At 54.6% G+C, this 20,193-nt stretch overlaps 1 protein-coding gene across 4 annotated transcripts in view; it reads left to right on the top strand.

The window, feature by feature from the left end:
• The window catches only part of DOC2B (double C2 domain beta), a 33,003-nt gene extending 13,212 nt beyond the window's left edge, over nt 1–19,791 (top strand). For 2 of the 4 annotated variants that reach the window (XM_037070296.1, XM_037070297.1), the window contains 6 exons: nt 1,895–2,004; nt 2,147–2,273; nt 5,113–5,270; nt 15,032–15,113; nt 15,942–16,038; nt 16,675–19,791. In XM_037070296.1, coding sequence (XP_036926191.1) covers nt 1,895–2,004; nt 2,147–2,273; nt 5,113–5,270; nt 15,032–15,113; nt 15,942–16,038; nt 16,675–16,811 — 711 coding nt within the window. In that variant the 3' untranslated portion in view covers nt 16,812–19,791. The remainder of the gene's footprint in view (nt 1–1,894; nt 2,005–2,146; nt 2,274–5,112; nt 5,271–15,031; nt 15,114–15,941; nt 16,039–16,674) is intronic. The other 2 variants (XR_005070017.1, XR_005070018.1) reach the window with 2 other exon arrangements.
• Nucleotides 19,792–20,193: the final 402 nt, after the last annotated feature.

Raw genomic sequence — 20,193 nt, forward strand, 5'->3', positions numbered from 1 at the left:
TTTACAAAGTCTCCTGCTGAGGCAGTTCCCTGAAAGCAGTGCTGGAAGAGAGCTGCCATTGTGTTCCTTTCTCACGGTGGGGAGCCTGGCACAGAGGGCGGCAAGGCACTGAGTTCCACTGAGCTTCTGTGTGGGCTGGAGCTGGGCTTTGAACCCAGGCCCATCTGACCCCAGCCTGGACCTGGTATGGCAGAACCCAGATCCGCAGAAGCACAGAGGAAGGTGTGGAGGTGCCGTGGCAGCCTGGGCAGGCCACCCCACGGACATCTCTAGGGAGGGTGACATTCCAGCCTGAGGGCACAACCCGAATAAAGGCAAGGAGGTGTGAGGGAGACAGTCCAGCCCAACAGGCTTCCCAGCAGTCCCCCACCCAGCCCCAATCTTCTGCAGAACCCACCCCACACACACAACCTCCACACACACACACACACACACCACCTTCATACACACACACCCCATNCACGGACATCTCTAGGGAGGGTGACATTCCAGCCTGAGGGCACAACCCGAATAAAGGCAAGGAGGTGTGAGGGAGACAGTCCAGCCCAACAGGCTTCCCAGCAGTCCCCCACCCAGCCCCAATCTTCTGCAGAACCCACCCCACACACACAACCTCCACACACACACACACCACAGCCACACACACACTCCCACACACACACTCCCACATGCATACCACCTCCACACACCTCCCCCCACACATACCACCTCCCCCCACACACACCACCTCTACACACACACACCACCTCCACACATACCCACACACATACCACCTCCACATACACACACCACCTCCACACACACCCACACACATACCACCTCCACATACACACACCCTACCTCCACACACACCCCCACATCCACCACCTCCACATACTTCCCCACACATACTATATCCACACACCACCTCCACACACACCCACACATCCACCACCTCCACATACTTCCCCACACATACTATATCCACACACACATACACACTACCTCCACATACACCCCCATACATATACCACCTTCGTATACACCTACCCACACACACCACCTTCACACACACACACACCCCACCTCCACACACACACACACATACCTCCACACACACACACACACACCACCTTCATACACACACACCCCATGCACACCCCGGGGCAGGGAGCCTCCTGTCTGAGGCCCCTAGGTCTGCAGGAACAGCTTGTACCACCAACCACACAAACTTCTTACCTTCCAGTTCTGTAGCTTAGAAGTCTGACATAGCCCCCACTGGGCTAAACCCAAGTGTCTGAGGCTGCGGTCCGTTCCGGAGGAGGGGACGCTCTGTGGGAGGAGCCGTGGCCTATGCCTCTCCAGTGGACAGAGGCCGCCCATCTCCCATCTTCAACAGAGTGCCTCTCCCCGCTTCCTTCCTCCCAGCTCCCACCCGCTCTCCTCTCCTCCTCCGCCTTCAAGGACCTGGTGATTGCCCTGGGCCCACCCAGATCGCCCAGATAGTCCCCCTGTTTTATTTAGTTATTTATTTATTTATTTACCAAGCAGTAAATGGGTTTATTTGGGAATAGCAGAATTGCAGTCTGGGACTTGCAGCCCGTGGCAGCCCACGGCAGGTACAACGAGACAGAGGGAGGCGGGGGGGTTCTTAGAGGGTATCGGGGAGGGTGGTTTTAATAGGAGCACATTGGCTGGGGGGGCAGTGTACAAGGTTGCGGCGATTTCTTTTTTTTAATAGTAATTGTTTTTTAATTTTATTTTAATCCCTCTGTTTTAAAGGCAACTGGTTAAGGACCTTAATTCCTTTTAACTCACAGATTGGGGGGTGAGGGCGTGGTCTTCTTCAGGGGCCATTATTCTGCCCACGCCCTGCCGTCCTCCATGCTCATGGGATCCTTTCTGCTCTCTCCAGGCGAATAAGCTCAGAACAAAAACCCTTCGAAACACTCTGAACCCCACGTGGAACGAGACCCTCACTTACTACGGAATCACAGATGAAGACATGATTCGGAAGACCCTGCGGTGGGTGAGGGCCCCAGGCAGGGGCTCCCCCCGCCCGTGCCTACCCCAGCCCTATCCACCCCTCACCCACCATGAGCCATCCCCCACCCCACCCCCCGACTGCCCGGTGTGTCTGAGAGCTGGCTGTGCCCTTGCCCTCCAGGATCTCCGTGTGCGATGAGGACAAATTCCGCCACAATGAGTTCATCGGGGAGACGCGAGTGCCCCTGAAGAAGCTGAAGTCCAACCACACCAAGACGTTCAGCATCTGCCTGGAGAAGCAGCTGCCGGTGAGTGGGCCTTCCCTGCCGGAGCTCAGGGCCAGCCGCGTTTATTGAGCACCTTCTCTGTGCCTGGCACGGCTGCAGGTGCTGGGGAGACAAATCCCCGCCCCCATAGAACTTGAGCAGGAGACAGACCCCAAATGGGTTACCGTCACTCATTTGGATCCTGTGTCACAGTGATCAAGGCCAAGAAGGACAGCACGGGAGGGGCTGAGGGTTTAAATGTGGGGCAGGGAGACAGACTCCCCAAAGTGGAGTATTCCAGGCAGAGGCAACAGCAGGTGCAAAGCTCTGTATGACAAGTGCCCGGCCTGCTGGAGGCACAGGCAAGAAGCCCACTCTGTGCAGTGGAGAAAAAGAGGGGAGGGTGTCCTAGGAGTTGAGAACAGAGGTTGGGGGTAGGGAAGCTGGGAAGGACTCAGGCCTGCACCCTGAGTGAGATGGGCTAGGTGAGGGCTAGGGCAGCCAACTACATCTTACCAGGGCCCCTGGGCTCAGAACGGCAGAGAGGAGGGCGGGAGCAGGGAGAGCAGTGAGGAGGAGGAGAGCCTGGGGCGGGCCGGGCAGGTGCGGCAGTGCCTGGGTGAGTGTGCCTAGGCACATCTGCGACCCTGCGCCTGGGGGCCGTGGCTCCTGGAGGTGAGAGTCATTAACTGGGATGCAGAGGACCTTGGGAGGAGCAGCTGGGGACACGGGAACTCAACTGGACTATGTTAGGCATGAGGTGCCTGTGAGACAAAATAATTCTTTCCTAGAAATTGCAATTGTTTGAAAATGTCACAGCCAATTCTGCCCCCTGGCCGGCTGCAACAGCTGAGCCCTCCCAGAGCCTTGGTCCTGTTGTCTCTCAGCCCTCCCCTCTGGCTGAGGCCTCACCTTCGTCCAGTTCCAGGGCTGTGGGGTTTGGCCAGGAGGCCCTAGGGTCCTAAGAAACCATGACCTTCTGACAGCCCAGTGCCCAGGGTACAATTCCCTTCTGGGAACAGTGCCCCCAAAGGCCTGGGCAAGGGGAAAGTGAGGGAGGACAGAGCCCAGTGGCTGTGCCCCACGTGCGGGTCCTGAGCCCTGGGACAGATGGTCAGGCCCTGGGAACAAGTGGCCCGGAGGCCAGAGATCCCTGCCAGAGTCCCACTCTGTGTTCTTGCATAACCTGATCAAATGTTATTCCCTTGTCATGTTCTCTCCCACTCACAGACATCTGTATGATGGGCATGACCTTTTTTGTTTTATTATTAGTCACTAACCACAGGTAACCCAGTTTTCCCAAATGATCTACGTCACGTATAAAAGGCAACATCAACTCCTACTGTACTTGTGTGCCTGGGATTTGATCCTCAGCATAAAGAAGCACCTGCGTGCGGGGGTGCGCGTGTGAGGTGTGTATGAGAGCACTGTGCGTGTGTGTGAGTGCGTACCTACATGTGCATGAGTGTACACATGTGGGCGCACTGGAGTGTGTGGACTGCATGTGTGAGGGTGTGTTTGTGTGTATGGATGGGTGAGAGAGTGCGTGCACCTGTACTCGGGGCATGGCTGGGGTTCCGCTAGGGGCTCGTTAGTCTGGTTTCAGGGACACGAGGTCACCGTGGGAATGGACCGCTCTGGCGGTGAAAACACATTTCAATGTTACATGTTAGATTTGACATCATCTGAGAACTGATCTGTTCTCAGTAAATATTGAGCAATAAACCAGTTTAATGGGCCTCATATGAAATGACCCAAAGCACTTATATGACTCTCCCCAAAAATAAATGAAAATATCCGTGCTCATTTATTTTGTTTAATTTTCACACATCACACAAACTAGCACAAGAGCTGTGGGTTAGTGAGGCCCAAGGCCAGAGGGGCAGACAGTTAACTCACACTGCCTGGTCGGGTGCACACCCCCAGGCTGCCTGAACACGGTTGAGAAGGATGCTGAGGCTGCATTTGAGCTCGGGGTGCTGTGATCACTTAGCCACGTCTGCTCTGGGCATGGGAGTTGGAGAAGGTGGTCCTTCCTTCACTACCCAGGAGCCCCATCTCCAAGGAAGTGTGGGCGTCGCCCCTGCCAATGAGGGTCCGTGTGGGGCCTCCCTTTAGCCATTGGCAGAGTACAGTTGTGGGCAAAGGGCCATGGCTGAGGCTCTATGGGGGAGGAGCCCGGCAGAGGGACCCTTGGGAGCCCTGGGGCTCCAGCTGGGTGCATCTGGGTGGATAGAGGGTGCANCGTGCTGTGATCACTTAGCCACGTCTGCTCTGGGCATGGGAGTTGGAGAAGGTGGTCCTTCCTTCACTACCCAGGAGCCCCATCTCCAAGGAAGTGTGGGCATCGCCCCTGCCGATGAGGGTCCGTGTGGGGCCTCCCTTTAGCCATTGGCAGAGTACAGTTGTGGGCAAAGGGCCATGGCTGAGGCTCTATGGGGGAGGAGCCCGGCAGAGGGACCCTTGGGAGCCCTGGGGCTCCAGCTGGGTGCATCTGGGTGGATAGAGGGTGCAGGAGAGGGGTCCATGTGAGCAGCAGCCAGAAAGTGGGAATGGCTGACCTCAAGAGAGTGAGGAATGGAGAAGCGTTGGGCTGGCAGTGGTGGGGAAGCCAAACAGTGCAGCCCAGAGCTGAGGTCTGATCCCAGAAGTGGGCACAGGCCTGCGTGGCCTCCACCGGCCTCCCGGCTCTCCCTGGGCTTGGGAATGTGTCAAAGCTTTGCCTTCCATGTTCTCCCCAAGGGGGACACCCCTGAACCCTGAGAGACTCCAGGAAGCACCTGCTCCATTTGTGCTGGGCCCGTGGATGGCCTTGGTGGCCCATAGCTGAGGGGAGGGATGGGAGTAGGACAGCACAGCCCAGTGACTGCCCTCCCCACAGGTGGACAAAACGGAAGACAAGTCCCTGGAGGAGCGGGGCCGCATCCTCATCTCCCTCAAGTACAGCTCGCAGAAGCAGGGCCTGCTGGTCGGCATTGTGCGCTGCGCACACCTGGCCGCCATGGACGCCAATGGCTACTCGGATCCCTATGTGAAAACGTGAGTGTTCAGCCCAGCCAGCCATGTCCTTCTCCAGTTATCTCAGGGGACAGGAGGCCCATGCGACAAGGTCAGTAGTTTGTGGGGCCAGCACAGAGAGCGCACCTGAAGCACGGTGGGCACAGTGCCAGAGGCTGAGTTCCTTCTATTCTCCTCTGGCAACTCCACGGGTTAAGTCTACCCAGCCCCACTTCACAGATGAGGAAACAGGCCTGTGGAAGTTGAATGGCTTCCCAGGGTCACATAGAGTAGTTATCTCCTGATGCCCCACTTAGGCTTCCCCATGACCACATGGCCCAGGAGGGGCAGATTGCAGGAGGGGGCAGCCCGTGCCAAGAGGCCAGGAGATCAGGTGAAGGAACTCCACAGTGGACCTGAGGGCCCACCCAGCCCTACCAGCCGGGGCTCATGGTGGCACTGGGGAGACACTAACTCAGGGGCTGTGCAAGGTGACCTGGGCCCCTGAGTCATAAACCTGTGTCCAGAGAGGCTGTGATGCTAGCTCTGAGGTGCAGGCAGGAGCTGTAGCCCTTCAGGTAGGGATGGGTGAAGCAGGCGTCCCAGTGACCGCCATCGGTGCTTTGGGCCGCCCACCACCCAAGGTGGACATTAGTCTGCGTTCACAGTGAGGCCGTCCCGGAGGCTGGACATGGGGAGGCATTGGGCTCAGCGGAGAGGAGGTGCTCCTCTTCACGCAGGAGCAGAGGGGTTGGGCCTGGCCTGGCCCGAGGGCCGTTGACAGAGGCCATGGGGAGGCCCGTGCTGCCACACAGCACAACTCTGCGGCCCCCTTCCCACTGGTCACTGTCATATTTCTGTCATTTTTTAAATGAGATGACAGAAATGGAGCACTTTGGAAAACAGTCTGGCAGTTGCTCAAAAGGTTAGACCTGGAGTTACTGCACAACCCAGCCAGCCCACCGCTCGGCGTGCACCCCGGAGAACGGAAAACAGTGTCCCTGCAAAGTCGTGTACGTGAACGTTCACAGCAGCATCGTCCGCACAGACAAGAGTGGGAACAGCCTAAATGTCCGCCAACTGCTGAACTAACGAGACGTGGCCTACTCACACGGTGGGACCTCGCTTGGCCGTGAGGAGGAGTGAAACGCTGATTCACACTGCAGCACGGATGAACCTTATAAACGCAATGCTAAGCGAAAGAAGCCGGTCGCAAAGGCCACATGCGGCACAGCTCCATTTATACGGTGTGTCTAGAGCAGGCAAATCCGCAGCAACAGAAAGCAGATGGGTAGTTGCCAAGGGCCGGGGTGGTTGGGGGAGATGGGGATGACCCCGGTGACGGGGGCTGGGAGCATTGCAGGACTGAGGCAATGGCTGCGCCACTCTGGGAACGGCCTGGAACCCGTCATATTGTGTGCACTTGAGCAGGGCGCCTTGCACAGCGCGTGAATTACATCTCAGGGAAGCTGTGACTGTTTTCAAATCCGATGCCACCAGGCTCCAGGGGCAGCACCCAGGTATAATGGGGCGCTGACCAGGACCCCTGGGGAAGGCCAGGGACTACTCATTTTTCACATAAAAAAACAAGGAATTGAGCCCTAACATCAACCATTAGTAAAACATGATGTCCCGTGGATCAGAGATCCCTGAGCGGGGAAGTGCTGTGACCAGTCAGAAGACAGACAGGACACTCTGGGACCCCTGGTGGGAAAGTCAGGAATTCCAGTCAAGTAGGAAGTGGTTGCGCCCATGGCTGCGTCATTTCCTTCTTTGTACCCCAGAAACCCACGCCTGGTGGAGGCTGTTACTGCAGCCCTGCTCCTCACAGTGAGAGCCTGCCAAAGCCGAGCATCGAGCATCGCAGCTGAGGCACCGCTTCACAGCATGCGGCGTAAGCATAGAGTGGCACCCTGCAGTTAAAAACAAATGCTTGGGACTAGAAGGGTTAGCGTGGACAGCTGTCCAAACACACTCAGCCCAAAAGCAAACCGCAGAAAGGTGTGCGCAGTGTCATGCCATTTCTGGCCATTTTTTACATTTTTAAAATATATTTTATTGATTATGCCATTACAGTCGTCCCATTCCCCCCCTTCATTCCCCTGCACACCCCTCCCCCACCACTCCCCCCTTTTGTTCATGTCCATGTGTCACAAGTTCTTTAGATTCTACATTTCCCATACTATTCTTGCCCTCCTCCTGTCTATTTTCTACTTACCGTCTATGCTACTTATTCTCTGTACCTTCTCCCCTTCTCCTCCTCCCACTCCCCTGTTGCTAACCCTCCATGTGATCTCCATTTCTATGATTCTGCTCCTGATCTAGCTGTCCTCTTAGTTTGCTTTTGTTTTAGGTGTGGTTGTTAATAACTGTGAGTTTGCTGTCCTCTCACTGTTCATATTTTTTATCTTCCTTTTCTTAGATAAGTCCCTTTAACATTTCATATAATAAGGGCTTGGTGGTGATGAACTCCTTGAATTTGACCTTATCTGAGAAGCACTTTACCTGCCCTTCCATTCTAAATGAAAGCTTTGCTGGATAGAGCAGTCTTGGATGTAGGTCTTTGGATTTCATGACTTGGAATACTTCTTTCCAGCCCCTTCTTGCCTGTAAAGTCTCTTTTGAGAAATCCGCTGACAGTCTGATGGGCACTCCTTTGTGGGTGACTGTCCCCTTATCTCTTGCTGCTTCTAGAATTCTCTCCTTCATTTTCATCTTGGCTAATGTAATTATGATGTGCCTTGGTGTGTTCCTTCTTGGGTCCAACTTGTTTGGGACTCTCTGAGCTCTCTGGATGTCCTGGAAGTCTATTTCCTTTGCCAGCCTGGGGAAGTTCTTCTTTATTATTTGTTCAAATAAGTTTTCCACTGGTGGCTGTCCCTCTTCCCCTTCTGGTACCCCTATAATTCAGATGTTGGAATGTTTAAAGATGTCCTGGAGGTTCCTAAACCTCTCCTCATTTTTTTTGAATTCTTGTTTCTTCCTTCTTTTCTGTTTGGTTGTCTTTCTTCCTTGTGGTCCACTCCCTTGATTTGAGTCCCAGTTTCCTTTCCATCACTATTGGTTTCCTGTGCATTTCCCTTCATTTCAATCAGTTTAGCCTTTACATGTTCCTCTAATTTGTAGCTAAAATAAACCAATTCTGTGAGCATCCTGATGACCAGTGTTTTGAACTGTGCATCTGAAAGGTTTGCTATTTCTTGGTCACTTAGAATTATAGGCTCTGGGGCTTTGAGCTGTTCTTGAGTCATAATGTTTGGTCTGTTCGCACCTGTTATGTGTGAGGGGTGTAGCCTTAGGTGTTCACCAGGGCCAGGTGACCCAGTATCTGGGTTGTGACGCTGTATGTGGGGGCGGGGTCAGAGAGGGAAAAAAATGGCGCTTTGCTCTGCTCTGCTCTCTCTCAGATTTCTGTCCCCTCTGCGGCTTCTCACAAGTAAATTGGGCCCCTCTGGTGCTGGTTCCCAGGTGTGTGGGCTTATGTACTCTCCAGGACCCTGTGGGTCTCTCCAACGAACTCTCTGTGAGCCTGGGAGCCTCTCCCAGCCCCTCAACCCTGAGAGAGTCTTTCCAGTTGGTGCTTTCAGGCTCTAATTCCCGTCGCTGGGGCCCTAGCCTGAGTGGTCTGTCTCACTGTTCGCTCCTTCGCTTGGTTTATCTGCTTGCAAATGTGTGACCGCTGTCAGCCAGCCACCCTGTGCCCTCACTGGGTTCGCCCATCACCACCCCACACCTGGGATGCACCAACCACCTCCGCCTCTGCTCCAGGGTGGGTAGGATGGACCGATCATTCCTGCCCAACCCCACTCCGCTGCTGACTCCGCCCCTCTTACCAGTCTGGCTGAGTGGTCCTTGTTGTCGGACTTCCGTAGAGTTCAATTTTCACTGTTTTGGCTGCATTTTTGTTTCTAAAACTTCACTGTCTTTAAATTTAGTTGTGGGAGGGGGCACAGTGTTTCCACCTACACCTCCATCTTGGCCAGAAGTCCTCAGTTTTTACATTTTTTCCCTCTCACCTGAGGACATGCTCGTTGATTTTAGAGATGGGGGAAGAGGGGGGGAGAGAGGGGGAGGAATGTCAATCGGTTTCCTCTTGAACACACCCTGACTGGAGATCGAACCCAAAACCCAGGCATTTGCCCTGACTGGGAATCGAACCAGCAACCTTTCGGTTCACAGGACAGCACTCCAACTGAGTCACATCAGCCCCAGCCCCGGCCCGGCCCCAGGGGCCGTCTGAGGAGGAGAGAAGGGGAAGGGACTGGAAAGGGGAGCAGGGCGCGACCACCTGTACCGGTAATGCTGGAGTTCAGTCTGAAGCAAACGCTGTGATGTTTTCAAGTCAGGCTCGGGGGCCACTTGCCAGGTTGGCAGGAACTCCAGGGTCCTCTGCTGGGTTCTCCAGAAAGCAAGGTCTCACCTGATATAACAGAGTTGGAGCAGAGCGCCCCCGGGCTGGGACCTGTGCCCCGAGAGGGCACCTGTGAACTGAGATTCGGCCAGGGAAGCGCCAGGTGTAGGTGCAGAGCTAGATGGACCAAGGCCTTTTGTCAGCACCCTCATCTTTCTACACCTCGTCCCGGATGACACATTCCTCGGTTTCCCCAGGCTGAAATTGACCCCCGATCCAGCTTTTTGGAGTATGAGGGACAGACAGCACGGGCACCACGCCGGTAACACCCATCACTGCCGTGTGCTGAGGAACTGCGGTGTGCGGGCCTCACCCGACCCTCCCGGGACCCCGCGCTCTCACTGCGCTCACTGTCTCCTCACTGCACCTGGGCGACTGAGGGAGCTCGGGTGACTCACGAGTCCTGCCGGCCAGTGCAGGAGGGGGTCCTGAGAGCCAGGGAGGGGCAGAGACCAGTGAGTGGCCAGGCTCTGGGGCTTTGCCAGGCCCACTCCTGGCTCACGCAGGTAGTACTCCAGGGCTCACTGGAATGCGGAGGTGAGATGGCGGGGAGCTCCAGGCAGAGGGGACAGCGTGGGCTGGAGGCAGGACAGAGGACAACCCCTAGGGGAGCTGTTTGTGCTAGAGGCCCTGAGGCTGGTGGCCACCAGGGGAACCCATGGAGGGGTCACTAGGTAGACACTGGCCATTCAGCATTGAGGACGTGGGGATCCTGGAACAGCTATCCTTCAGGGGACTCCCAAAGGGAGGGTGGGTGATGCACCCATTGGGTGGGGCTCCCCTGGCCTTTCTCCTCACACCCAAAGCAAAGAGGCAGAAGACAAGTCAGAAAACGAAGCACCAATCAACACCTGAAAGGTCAAACAAGTGTATGGAAGCTTGTAAGGAGCTGAAGACATTCGCCCTGCCTAGGCAGGGCATTTCAGGGAAGCCCCAGCTTCAAAAATCAGGTGTATGGAAGAATACTTCATACACAGCAAGCATGACCCACCACCACAGCCAAGACATAGAATGCTGCTCTCTGAGTTTCCCCAGCCCCAGGCAACCACTGGCATGTTTTCTGTCCCAGTAGTTTTTCTGTTTCCAGCATTTCCCATTGAGGCTATCGTGCAATGCGCCAGCTCTTGAATCTAGCTTCTTTGACGTGGCACAGTGCCTTGGAGACAGCCAGGTAGGCGCAAGGGCCGGCAGCTCAGTCTTCCTTGTCTCACAGCCGTCCATCAGCCAGGCCCCCGCAGTGGTGCATCGGTTCACCCACTGAAGGGCCTGCGGTTTGTTTCCTGTTTGGGGGTGATTGTGTGATGCTGCCAGAGGACAGGGGTGTGTGTGGACACACGTCTTCATTTCTTTCCCCCACCCCCAGCTTTTATCAACACGTATTTTGTAGAGTTTCAATAATGAACCAGTATTATTTATGCAATAAAAATCACAACCCCAAAACTAATACGTGCAAAGTAAAGCAACAGTGAGGTAGCACTTTCTGCCTTTCAAACTAGCAAGGAATTTTTATTGTTAAGTTTACTGGAGTAACTCTGGTTAGTAACATTATACACATCTCGGGTGTACGACTTTATAACATGGTACGTATACTCTGTTGCGTGCTCCCCACCTGAAGTATCGTCTCCTTGCCTTCCGTCACCTTGTAATTTAACCCCCTTCCCCTTGATATCCACCATTCTGTTGTATCTATGAGTTTGTTTTGTTTGTTCATTTGTTGCTTTCTGTTTTCTTTCCCACATATGAGTGAAATCATACCGTTCTTGTCTTTTATCTTATGACTCATTTCACTCAGCACAGTACTCGCAATAGCCTTCCATGTTGTCACAAACGGTGATATTTCACCTTTTCTCTTTTGTGGCTGAGTAGTATTCCATTATATATGTGTGTGTGTACACACATATATGTGTATATACACACATATACACCTTTTTAAAAAAAGATTTTACTTATTTATCTTCAGAGGAGAAGGGAAGGAGAGAAGGAGAGAAATATCAATGTATGGTTGCCTCTCATGAGTCCCCTGCTGGGAACTGGCCTGCAACCCAGGCATGTGCTCTGACTGGGAATCGAACCACGGTTTGGTTCCCAGGCCCGCGCTCAATCCACTGAGCTACACCAGCCAGGGCCACATATATACCTTTATATCAAATATGCTTTATCCAATCATCCACCAAAGGCCATTTAGGTTGTTTCCATGCCTTGGCTTTTGTATATAACACTGCAGTGCACATGGGATATGCATCCTTACGGATGCTCGTTTTCAATTTGGGGGGCGGATGCCCAGAAGAGGGGTTGCTGGGCCGTGTGGCAGCTTCGTCTTTGATTGTGGAGGAGCCTCCGCACTACTGTCGCAGAGGCTGCACCACTTACAGTCGCAGCAGCACCAGCAGCAGCAGCGCACACCGGTTCCCTCTCCTCTACATCCTCCCAAAACGTTGGTCGGCTTGTTGATGACGGCCGCTCCAACGGGGCGGGTGGTGTCTCCCGTGGTTTTCATTTTCATTTTCTGATAGTGACGTTGAGCATGAAAATACATCTGTGTGTCTTCCTTGGAAAAATGTCTATTCAGATCCTCTGCCCATTTTTTAATCTGAGTGTTTTTTTATTGAATTGTGTGAGCTCTTTATGTATTTTAGATATTAGCCCATTCTCGGGGCGAGGGGGGGATCGTCTGCAAATACCTTCTCCCGTTCAGCTGGTCGCCGTTTGGTTTTGTTGATGGGTTCTTTGCTGTGCAGATGTTTTTGGTTGGATATGGTCCCGTTTGTTCATTTTTGCTTTTACTTCCCTCTCCTTTGGGGTCAAGTTCACAAAACCCCTCTGAGACCAAGGTCCGTAAGGTTAGCACCTGTGTTTTCTTCCATGTATTTTATTGTTTCAGGTTTTATATTCAAGTCTTTAATCCATTTTGTATTACTTTTCATGTATGGTATCAGATACAACTAGTTTCATTCCTTTGCATGTGAGTTTCCAGTTTTTTCAACTGAATGTTTTTCATTTATTGAAGAGACTTTCCTTTGTGTGTTTGTGGCTACTTTTTCAAAAATTAGTTGCCCATATCTGTGTGACTTTATTCCTGGGCTCTCAGTTCTGCTCCATTGGTCTGTGTATCATTTTTCTGCCAGGACTGTACTGTTTTGATTACTGTAGCTTTGTAGATTGGTTTGAATTCAGGTAGTGTGATACCTCTGGCTTTATTCGTTTTTCTCGGGATTGCTTTGGCTATTCAGGGTCTTTTGTGGGTTTGAAGAATTTTTGTTCTATTTCTTTGAAAAGTGCCATTGGGATTTCCATAGGGATTGCATTAAACCTGTAGATTGCTTTAGGTAATGTGGCCACTTTCATCATGTTAATTCTTCCAACCCGTGAACACGGACTGTCTTCCTCTGTGACAGCATTTCCAGTCCCTGCTGGCAATGCTGTCAACACTGCTGTGCTGTCTAAGGCTCCCCAGCCACCCCTGCTGGGGTCCACCGCGACAGGATGCGGGCAGGGCCATACATGTTCCCTGGGGGGCACTGCCTCCACCCCCTCACACTCCAGGCCACGTGTGGGGCTGTAGCCCAACTCCCCTCCACTGCCACACTCCGGAGCCACGGTGGGTGCCACACGGCCTCTACGGCCACTGCCCCTGACTTCACCTGATGATGCCACCTCCCCTGTCCATTCTGCTGTGCCCACCGTCAGAGGTTCTGATGCATGAAGCTTTCACGCATGTTTGTGTGTCAAGTAGGGGATTCTTTGTTGAGTGACAGCTGTCCAACTTGTTACTAATTTAAGGGAAGAAACAAAGACATCCTCTCGCTCGGCCATGATCCTGATGTCCCCAGCAAGGATTTTTTTTTTGTATTATATTTTATTAATTATGCTCTTACAGCTGTCTCAATTTTTCCCTCTTTGCCCCGCTCCACCCAGCATCCCCCACTCCCTCAGGCAATTTCCACACCATTGTTTACGTCCATGGGTCATGCGTATAAGTTCTCTGGCTTCTCCATTTCCTGTACTGTCCTTCACATCCCCATGGCTGCTCTGTAACTACCTGTTTGTACTTTGTAATCCCCCTCACCTCTTTACCCATTCTCTCCCTCTGCCCTCTCATCTGGAAACCATCAAAACGATCTCCATATCCATGATTCTGTCTCTGTTCTTCTTGTTTGGTTTTTTAGATTCAGTTGTTGGTAGATATGTATTTATCGCCATTTTATTCTTCATAGTTCGATCTTCTTTTCCTTAGATAAGCCCCTTTAACAGCTCGTATAGTACTGGTTGGGTGCTGATGAACTCCTTTAGTTTTTGCTTGTCTGGGAAGCTCTGTGTCTGCCCTTCAGTTCTGAGTGACAGCCCTGCCCAGCAAGGGTTTTTAAGGTGATGGTGCTCGGCTGTGTCAAGGGCATCGAAAGTCAACTGGATGGCCTTTCTGGAGGACCAGTTGGCGAAAGGAAGGAGGAACTTGGCAGGTGCATGGCTTTGGATGGGTAATTTCACTTCCAGGAATTCAGTGACGTGTCCAACAGGTGTTTACTGACCTACCCGGTGCCGGGCACTGGGATGAGTGCCAGGAAGCTAGGGGTGGGTGAGACAGATGCAGTCCTCCCCCCAGCCCGGGGTACCCGGGGCAGGGGCTTAGCAATTGTCACTCAATCCTCTGTGCAAGGACAGGCTGAGCAGTTCTGCAAAGGGGAGGTCCGGAGCCTCCTGTCCTGGCTTCTGAAGGCCAGCCCCACGCCCAGCAGCTGCAGGGCCTTGCACAGTTCCCTCTGCCCCCCTGAGCCTCACGGGGAGACGTCAGACTCCAAGGAGCTCATGCCAGCGGGGGAGCCAACCCTCAGGCCAGGCTTCCCTCTCCCCTGGGGGCGTCGGTCATGGCCCGGGAGGCCTCTCTCCTTCCTCAGCGCTCCAGGGAGGCAGCAGCCAGGGTTGCACAACTCCTGGAATGTACTAGAAACCGCTGTGCTTTATGCTTTATGCTTTAGAAAGATGAAATGTATAGATCCTCATAAATCTATTCTAAAAAATAAAGATAAGTTCTAACAAGGGACAAACACCACTCAAATGGTGTTCTGGTGAGAAATGTGAGCTCTGTGGACACCAGGCTTGCTGAACAGAGGAAAGCCCTCTTCGCTAGAGGGACTGAGGGGCTCCGCAGTAAGTAAGTTCCAGGAAAGGGATTGTGAAAGGGCGTCTGGGCGACGGAGGAACCGCTTGCTTCTTCCGCTGCAGCCGACCGCCCCCACTGCCGCAGAGTACTGCTGGGGGGCTCTGGTGATGAGGGCGAGCGGGGGGCCATGAATCTCCCTCTGAGGCCAAAAAGCTCTTCCAAGCCCTGCTGCCTCCCTCTGTACCCACAGCCGCCCCACCCTCTTGCCTGCCTATCCACTGGTTATAATTCCAGATACCTGAAGCCAGATGTGGACAAGAAATCCAAACATAAGACGGCAGTAAAGAAGAAGACCCTGAACCCTGAGTTCAATGAGGTACACAGGGCTGGTGGAGCCACAGAAGTCGTCTCCCTCTCTCTCAGGGCAAGGGGACTGGACTGGGAGGGACTGGGTTCTCAAGGGCCACAGCTTGAAGGACAGGAAGGGAGGGTGGGAAGGGGCTGACAGGAGAGCCCCCCCGACCCTGGGCGGCAGGGGAGAGGCCCTGGCCAGGCTGAGCCAGGCCCTGGTGCTGCAGACAGAGAGGAGGGGCAGCCTAGAAAGATCTGCAGAGGATGGAACTGCCAGGATTGTGGCCTGTTGGATGTGGAGTTGAAAGGGGGACCCCCAAGCAGAAGTGTGAGGTGCAAGGGAGTGGGGGCCACCCCGGGTGGGTGTGATTGGGACGAGGAGCGAGAGAAGGGCGAGCAGCACAGGGACCTCGGGCAGAGCCCCAGCAGCGCGAGGGCGGACAGGCGAGACACGTCCAGAGAGTGAGAGGGGCACCCCCCACCAGAGCACCATGGGAACCACTGGGAGACAGGACACCACGAAGCAGGGAGTGGCCAGCAGAGCTAGACCAGCAGAAGTCAAGTGCAGAAAGGCGGAGGAACGCAAGTTGCTTTGAGTAAGGGGGCTCTCAGGGAGCTGAGGCGCGAGGCTTCCGTGACAAAAGGGGCAGCTGGTTGGGCCGAGGGGACCTCAGGACCCCAGCCAGGCTCTCAGGCACATGTGGGCGAGCTGGCCGAGAATGTACATCGCCACCATCAAGCAGTGGCCGCCATGCCGCTCACCCACCCACCCCTCAGTCCCTGCCCTCACCACACCCTCCTGAGCCCTCCTGGCCACGTGACATTAGCCGTGACTCTCCCTTCTGGCCACCAGGAGTTCTGCTACGAGATTAAGCATGGGGACCTGGCCAAGAAGACCCTGGAGGTCACTGTTTGGGATTACGATATTGGAAAATCCAACGATTTCATTGGTAAGAGGACATGACGAGACTGCCATTCAGCCACATACCTGTCCTGGCTTCAGTGAAGGGCAGTGGCCCTGAATCAGACTGTAGCCCTTCCATTCTCGCCTCTGGGGAGATCTGGGGCCATAGACCACCTGCCCCCACCCATGAAGGGCTTCAGACCTGATCCAGGCTGACTCCATGTGACGGAGGCGGAGACCAGCCCAGAGACAGAAAGAGGCCTGCAGGGTCGCACAGGAGTCTGAGGTGGAACGGGGGGGGCGGGGGGAGGTGGTGCTGGTCAGCTCCTCGGCTGGACTCTGAGCCCTCGTGGCCCCCAATTCATGGTGGTGTGTGCACAGGAAGGCTCCCCGGGCCCTTTCTTGCTCTTTTGTTGTTCCCTTCCCTCGGCCCCTAACATGTGCCCCTGCACTCTGCCCCAGCACTGCTCTGGTCCTGGGGAGTAGAAGGGCAGGATCCCTGGGCCCTGATCTGGGACTGGGGGACCACTGTCCACCCTTAGAGCTCTGTGGGCAAGGTCAGGAGTCTGGCCTTGGAGCGTGGAACCTGGGAGGGGTGAGGGGACCACTGGCCCCGGAGGGATGGGCTGTGGGAGTTCCTGCCCCAAGGCCCCTGGCTGCCCCCTCCACTCCCCTCCCGCAGGCGGTGTTGTGCTGGGCATCAATGCCAAGGGCGAGCGCCTGAAGCACTGGTTTGACTGCCTGAAAAACAAAGACAAGCGGATTGAACGCTGGCACACACTTACCAACGAACTCCCTGGGGCCGTGCTCAGCGACTGACCAGCCCCCACCTGCCACCACACCCGTCCTTGCCTGTCGCTTGGCCCAACACAGGCCTGGCCCTGGGCTTCCTCAGCTGCTACCAAGGGCCTCAGCCCCCACGTTGGGGGAGATCCAGGACACCTGTTCGGACACAGAACCGCTGCAGCCCCCGCTTGGAGGCCATAGAGGGCCCAGCCACTCCAAGGAACACCGAGGGCAGAGGGCCAGGCCTGCTTTCACTCCCTGGGGCCTGATAGGGCCAGAGGTGAGAGGAGAGGAGCTTGGCCTCGGCACCCACCCCAGCGACAGGGAAGGGGCCGTCAAGGAGGCGAGGACCCTACTAGAGGTCAGCAGTAAGTCACAGGGGACCCAGGCTGAGAGAACAGGAGTGCAGGGGCGCCTTGATGGGGTCAGTGAGAACTCCTGAGGGAGACATTAGGAGGGGTGTGGGAGAAGGAGGTTGGGGACAGGACTCTGACTTCATCTGTCCATCTCTGGCATTACTGGGCAGGTGGGAAAAAGTTGACCTGATAGCCAGGAATCTAGTGACGTTCCCAGAAGCTCCCAATGAACATGGGCACTTGGAAAATGCTTCACTCAAGGATTTCACAAGCCCTTGGGGACAAATGAAACCCAGGGCCCGCCCTCAGAGAGTTCCAGGTCTAGTCAGGGAGCAGGAAATAAATCATTACAGTGGGGAGTGAGGACTGTCAAGGCCAGCCTGGCCTACCTGCTAGTGCTCTGGATTCTGCTGGGAGGGCAGGGAGGGCTTCGTGGAGGAGGTCATGCTGCAGCCAGGCCTGGAAGGGTCGTGGGTGTTCAGGCAGACAAAGGTGAAGGGCCGTGCGGGCAGTGGAAATGGCAAAGGCCTGCAGAGGAGAGAAGGGTGACTGGGCCAGGGAATCTCTGGGGTGCAGGGTTTGTTAGGACAGCAGTGGGGCCCAGGAGGGATGGCACCCAGCCCCACTCCCTCCCTGTCCCTGGCTGCCAGGCCAGCAACTGTGGGGGAAGTGACAGAAGGCCTGTGGGGAATCGCGTTAGTGTGGCCACAGGTTCAGTCCTCAGAGCCAGTTTGCCCACCTCTGATCACTCTGTGCCCCTGAGGAGTCTGGAGGATGGATCCTGCCTCTCGTTCTTCCCAGAGGAAGCATCAGGTCAACTGCAGTCAAGACCGAAAAGGGTCCCTTGTTTTGCATGAAAAGCAAAAATTCCTCCTTGTCCTCACCCTCCTCTTCCCTTGCTCTGCCTCCCCTGACCTTCAGGGTTTGGGACTGGGTAGTGGGGGGACCTCAGGTGGTTGCCCATGCATCCTGGCCCTGCTGTGGCCACTGCTGTCCCTGTCAGGAATACTTGGCAACAGCCCAGAGCCTTGATTCTGGGAAAGCGGACAGAGGGACGCCCTGACCAGTAAGCCTGTTTGTATCCTGGGTCAGTCTCCAAGGGGGTTGAAGGCTTGGGGCCTGGGTCTGAAGCCCCAGACTTTCCCTGCCTATCGAGGGGCCATCAGGAACCCTGGATGAGCAAATGCATAACCAAAGGGCTTCTGTGTTCGACTCGTCATGGCACTGATGGGAAACAGCCCAGAGAGGGAAAGTACCCTGCCCAAGGGGCCGGCCAGGCTCCACAGCCCCTGCCCCACTCCCAGCCCAGGCTCTGGACACCACGTTTAGGGGACGTGGGGTGCTGGGCTCACACATGAGAGGTCCTGCTGGCTGCCTGCCTGGCGCCATTCCCTGCCTGCTGCTCACATACACCAACAGCAGCAGCAGGGCTCACAGGGACACACAGGTTGGACCCGCTGCTGCAAACACAAAGCACACCACCATCTGAGGCCTGGGGTGATGATGTGACTCCCACAAAGTGCCCATCAGCCCTTTCCCAGTTTGCAGGAACCCAGGACTCCAGTACCTGGATCCCAGTCCTGGGTCCCAGTTTGCAGGGAACCCCACACAGTACCTGGCAAACTTTGCTGGTCGTGGAATGTTGGTTTTCCCATCTTTAAGAAGGCTTTATGTGTGTTGAGAGTTTTACATGCACTGTCTTGAATTTTCACAATCCTTGTGTCTGGGTGAACTCTGGGTATCTTCTTTGCTTTTGGAGGGCCTCACTCGGACAAGAGACTCATGGCCTTTCTGTGAAGACATGGAAATGCTGAATGGCAAAGCTACAAGGGGCTGTGAGATACAGAGGGAAGCAGGCCCAGCTGGGACAAGAAAACCGGACTCCTAGCACCCAGCCCAGGGCCCACTGCTGCTCCAGGCTGTGCAAGTGTAGACTGGGCCCTGAGAGATGGTCCCAGCTGACCGCAGGCTGGGAGGCGGGGCTTTTGCACAGCCAGCCCAAGTGGAGGATGGGGCGCTCCGACAGAAGGGCCCCCAGAGACGGACAGAACCCTGGCGCTGTTCTAGACCACTTGCAGAATGCGTCTGCTAAAGAAAAGGCTCTTTGAGAAGCTGCAAAGCTCTGCCTTTAACCCCAAACTGGCATCTTTCCTCTGATCCATTAGACCCACAAAAATGGGAAATTTGACACCAAAAAAGTCATTCCAAAGGCAGGTGTCAGTAACCGGGGGGTCTCCCCGATGCGCGCCACCCTACTCCACCGCCTTCCTTCCTGGTCTCCCCTCCACCCACCATCACCACTAGCCAATCCCTGACGGGCCCGTCTTCCAACACTGAAGCGGTAACCTCCTGACCCCTAGTGGCGAGAGCGAGGAACTGCGCCTCCCGGCCCGCGCATGTCCAGCCTTTGTTCCTTCCCAACCGACAGAACCTCCCGATGCATGGACTCTGGCTGTCGTCGACACAGACTCGTGCACTGCTTAACACCGTTTTTGCTACCATATGATGGCTGCAGAAACCGTCCTTAAACTGCAGCCCCACACACAATTTTTGTACTTTCGTCTGGCCTACCCGAAGGTGTCCTTTTTAAGTCTTATTTGTTAATATTTATAATAACATATAATCCAAAGTAAATGGAAACGTTCATTGTGATCCTATCGGCTTGGGAGACTCATTTACTAGATTTGTATGGATGGGCAGGAAAGGATGAGAGAATGGCACTGGGCTTAATCAGCACATTTTCTCATTTACTCCTCACCAAGAATCCGTTTGAAGTAGGTTCCCATGTTACAGGTGAGAAAACTGAGGGGTTGAACCTCTGGTAGGCGACGGAACCAGAAGGCAGCGCATGTCTTCCAAGACTCTTTCCACCACAAACAGGATGCCTTGCCGTCGACCACCCACTGGACAAACAGCTCCACTGGACAAACAGCTGTGGCAAATTAACGCCAGGCACTAGTCTGGGTTCCTAGGACCGATTCATCAGCAAGATGGTCAGCACACAGCACGTGTATGTTAAAAGATTTTTTTAAAGGGCATAAAGGAACCATGTGGGCCAG

Source organism: Sturnira hondurensis, unplaced genomic scaffold, assembly GCF_014824575.4.
Source record: "Sturnira hondurensis isolate 20B ecotype Veracruz unplaced genomic scaffold, ASM1482457v3 Scaffold0018728, whole genome shotgun sequence".
Taxonomy (NCBI): domain Eukaryota; kingdom Metazoa; phylum Chordata; class Mammalia; order Chiroptera; family Phyllostomidae; genus Sturnira; species Sturnira hondurensis.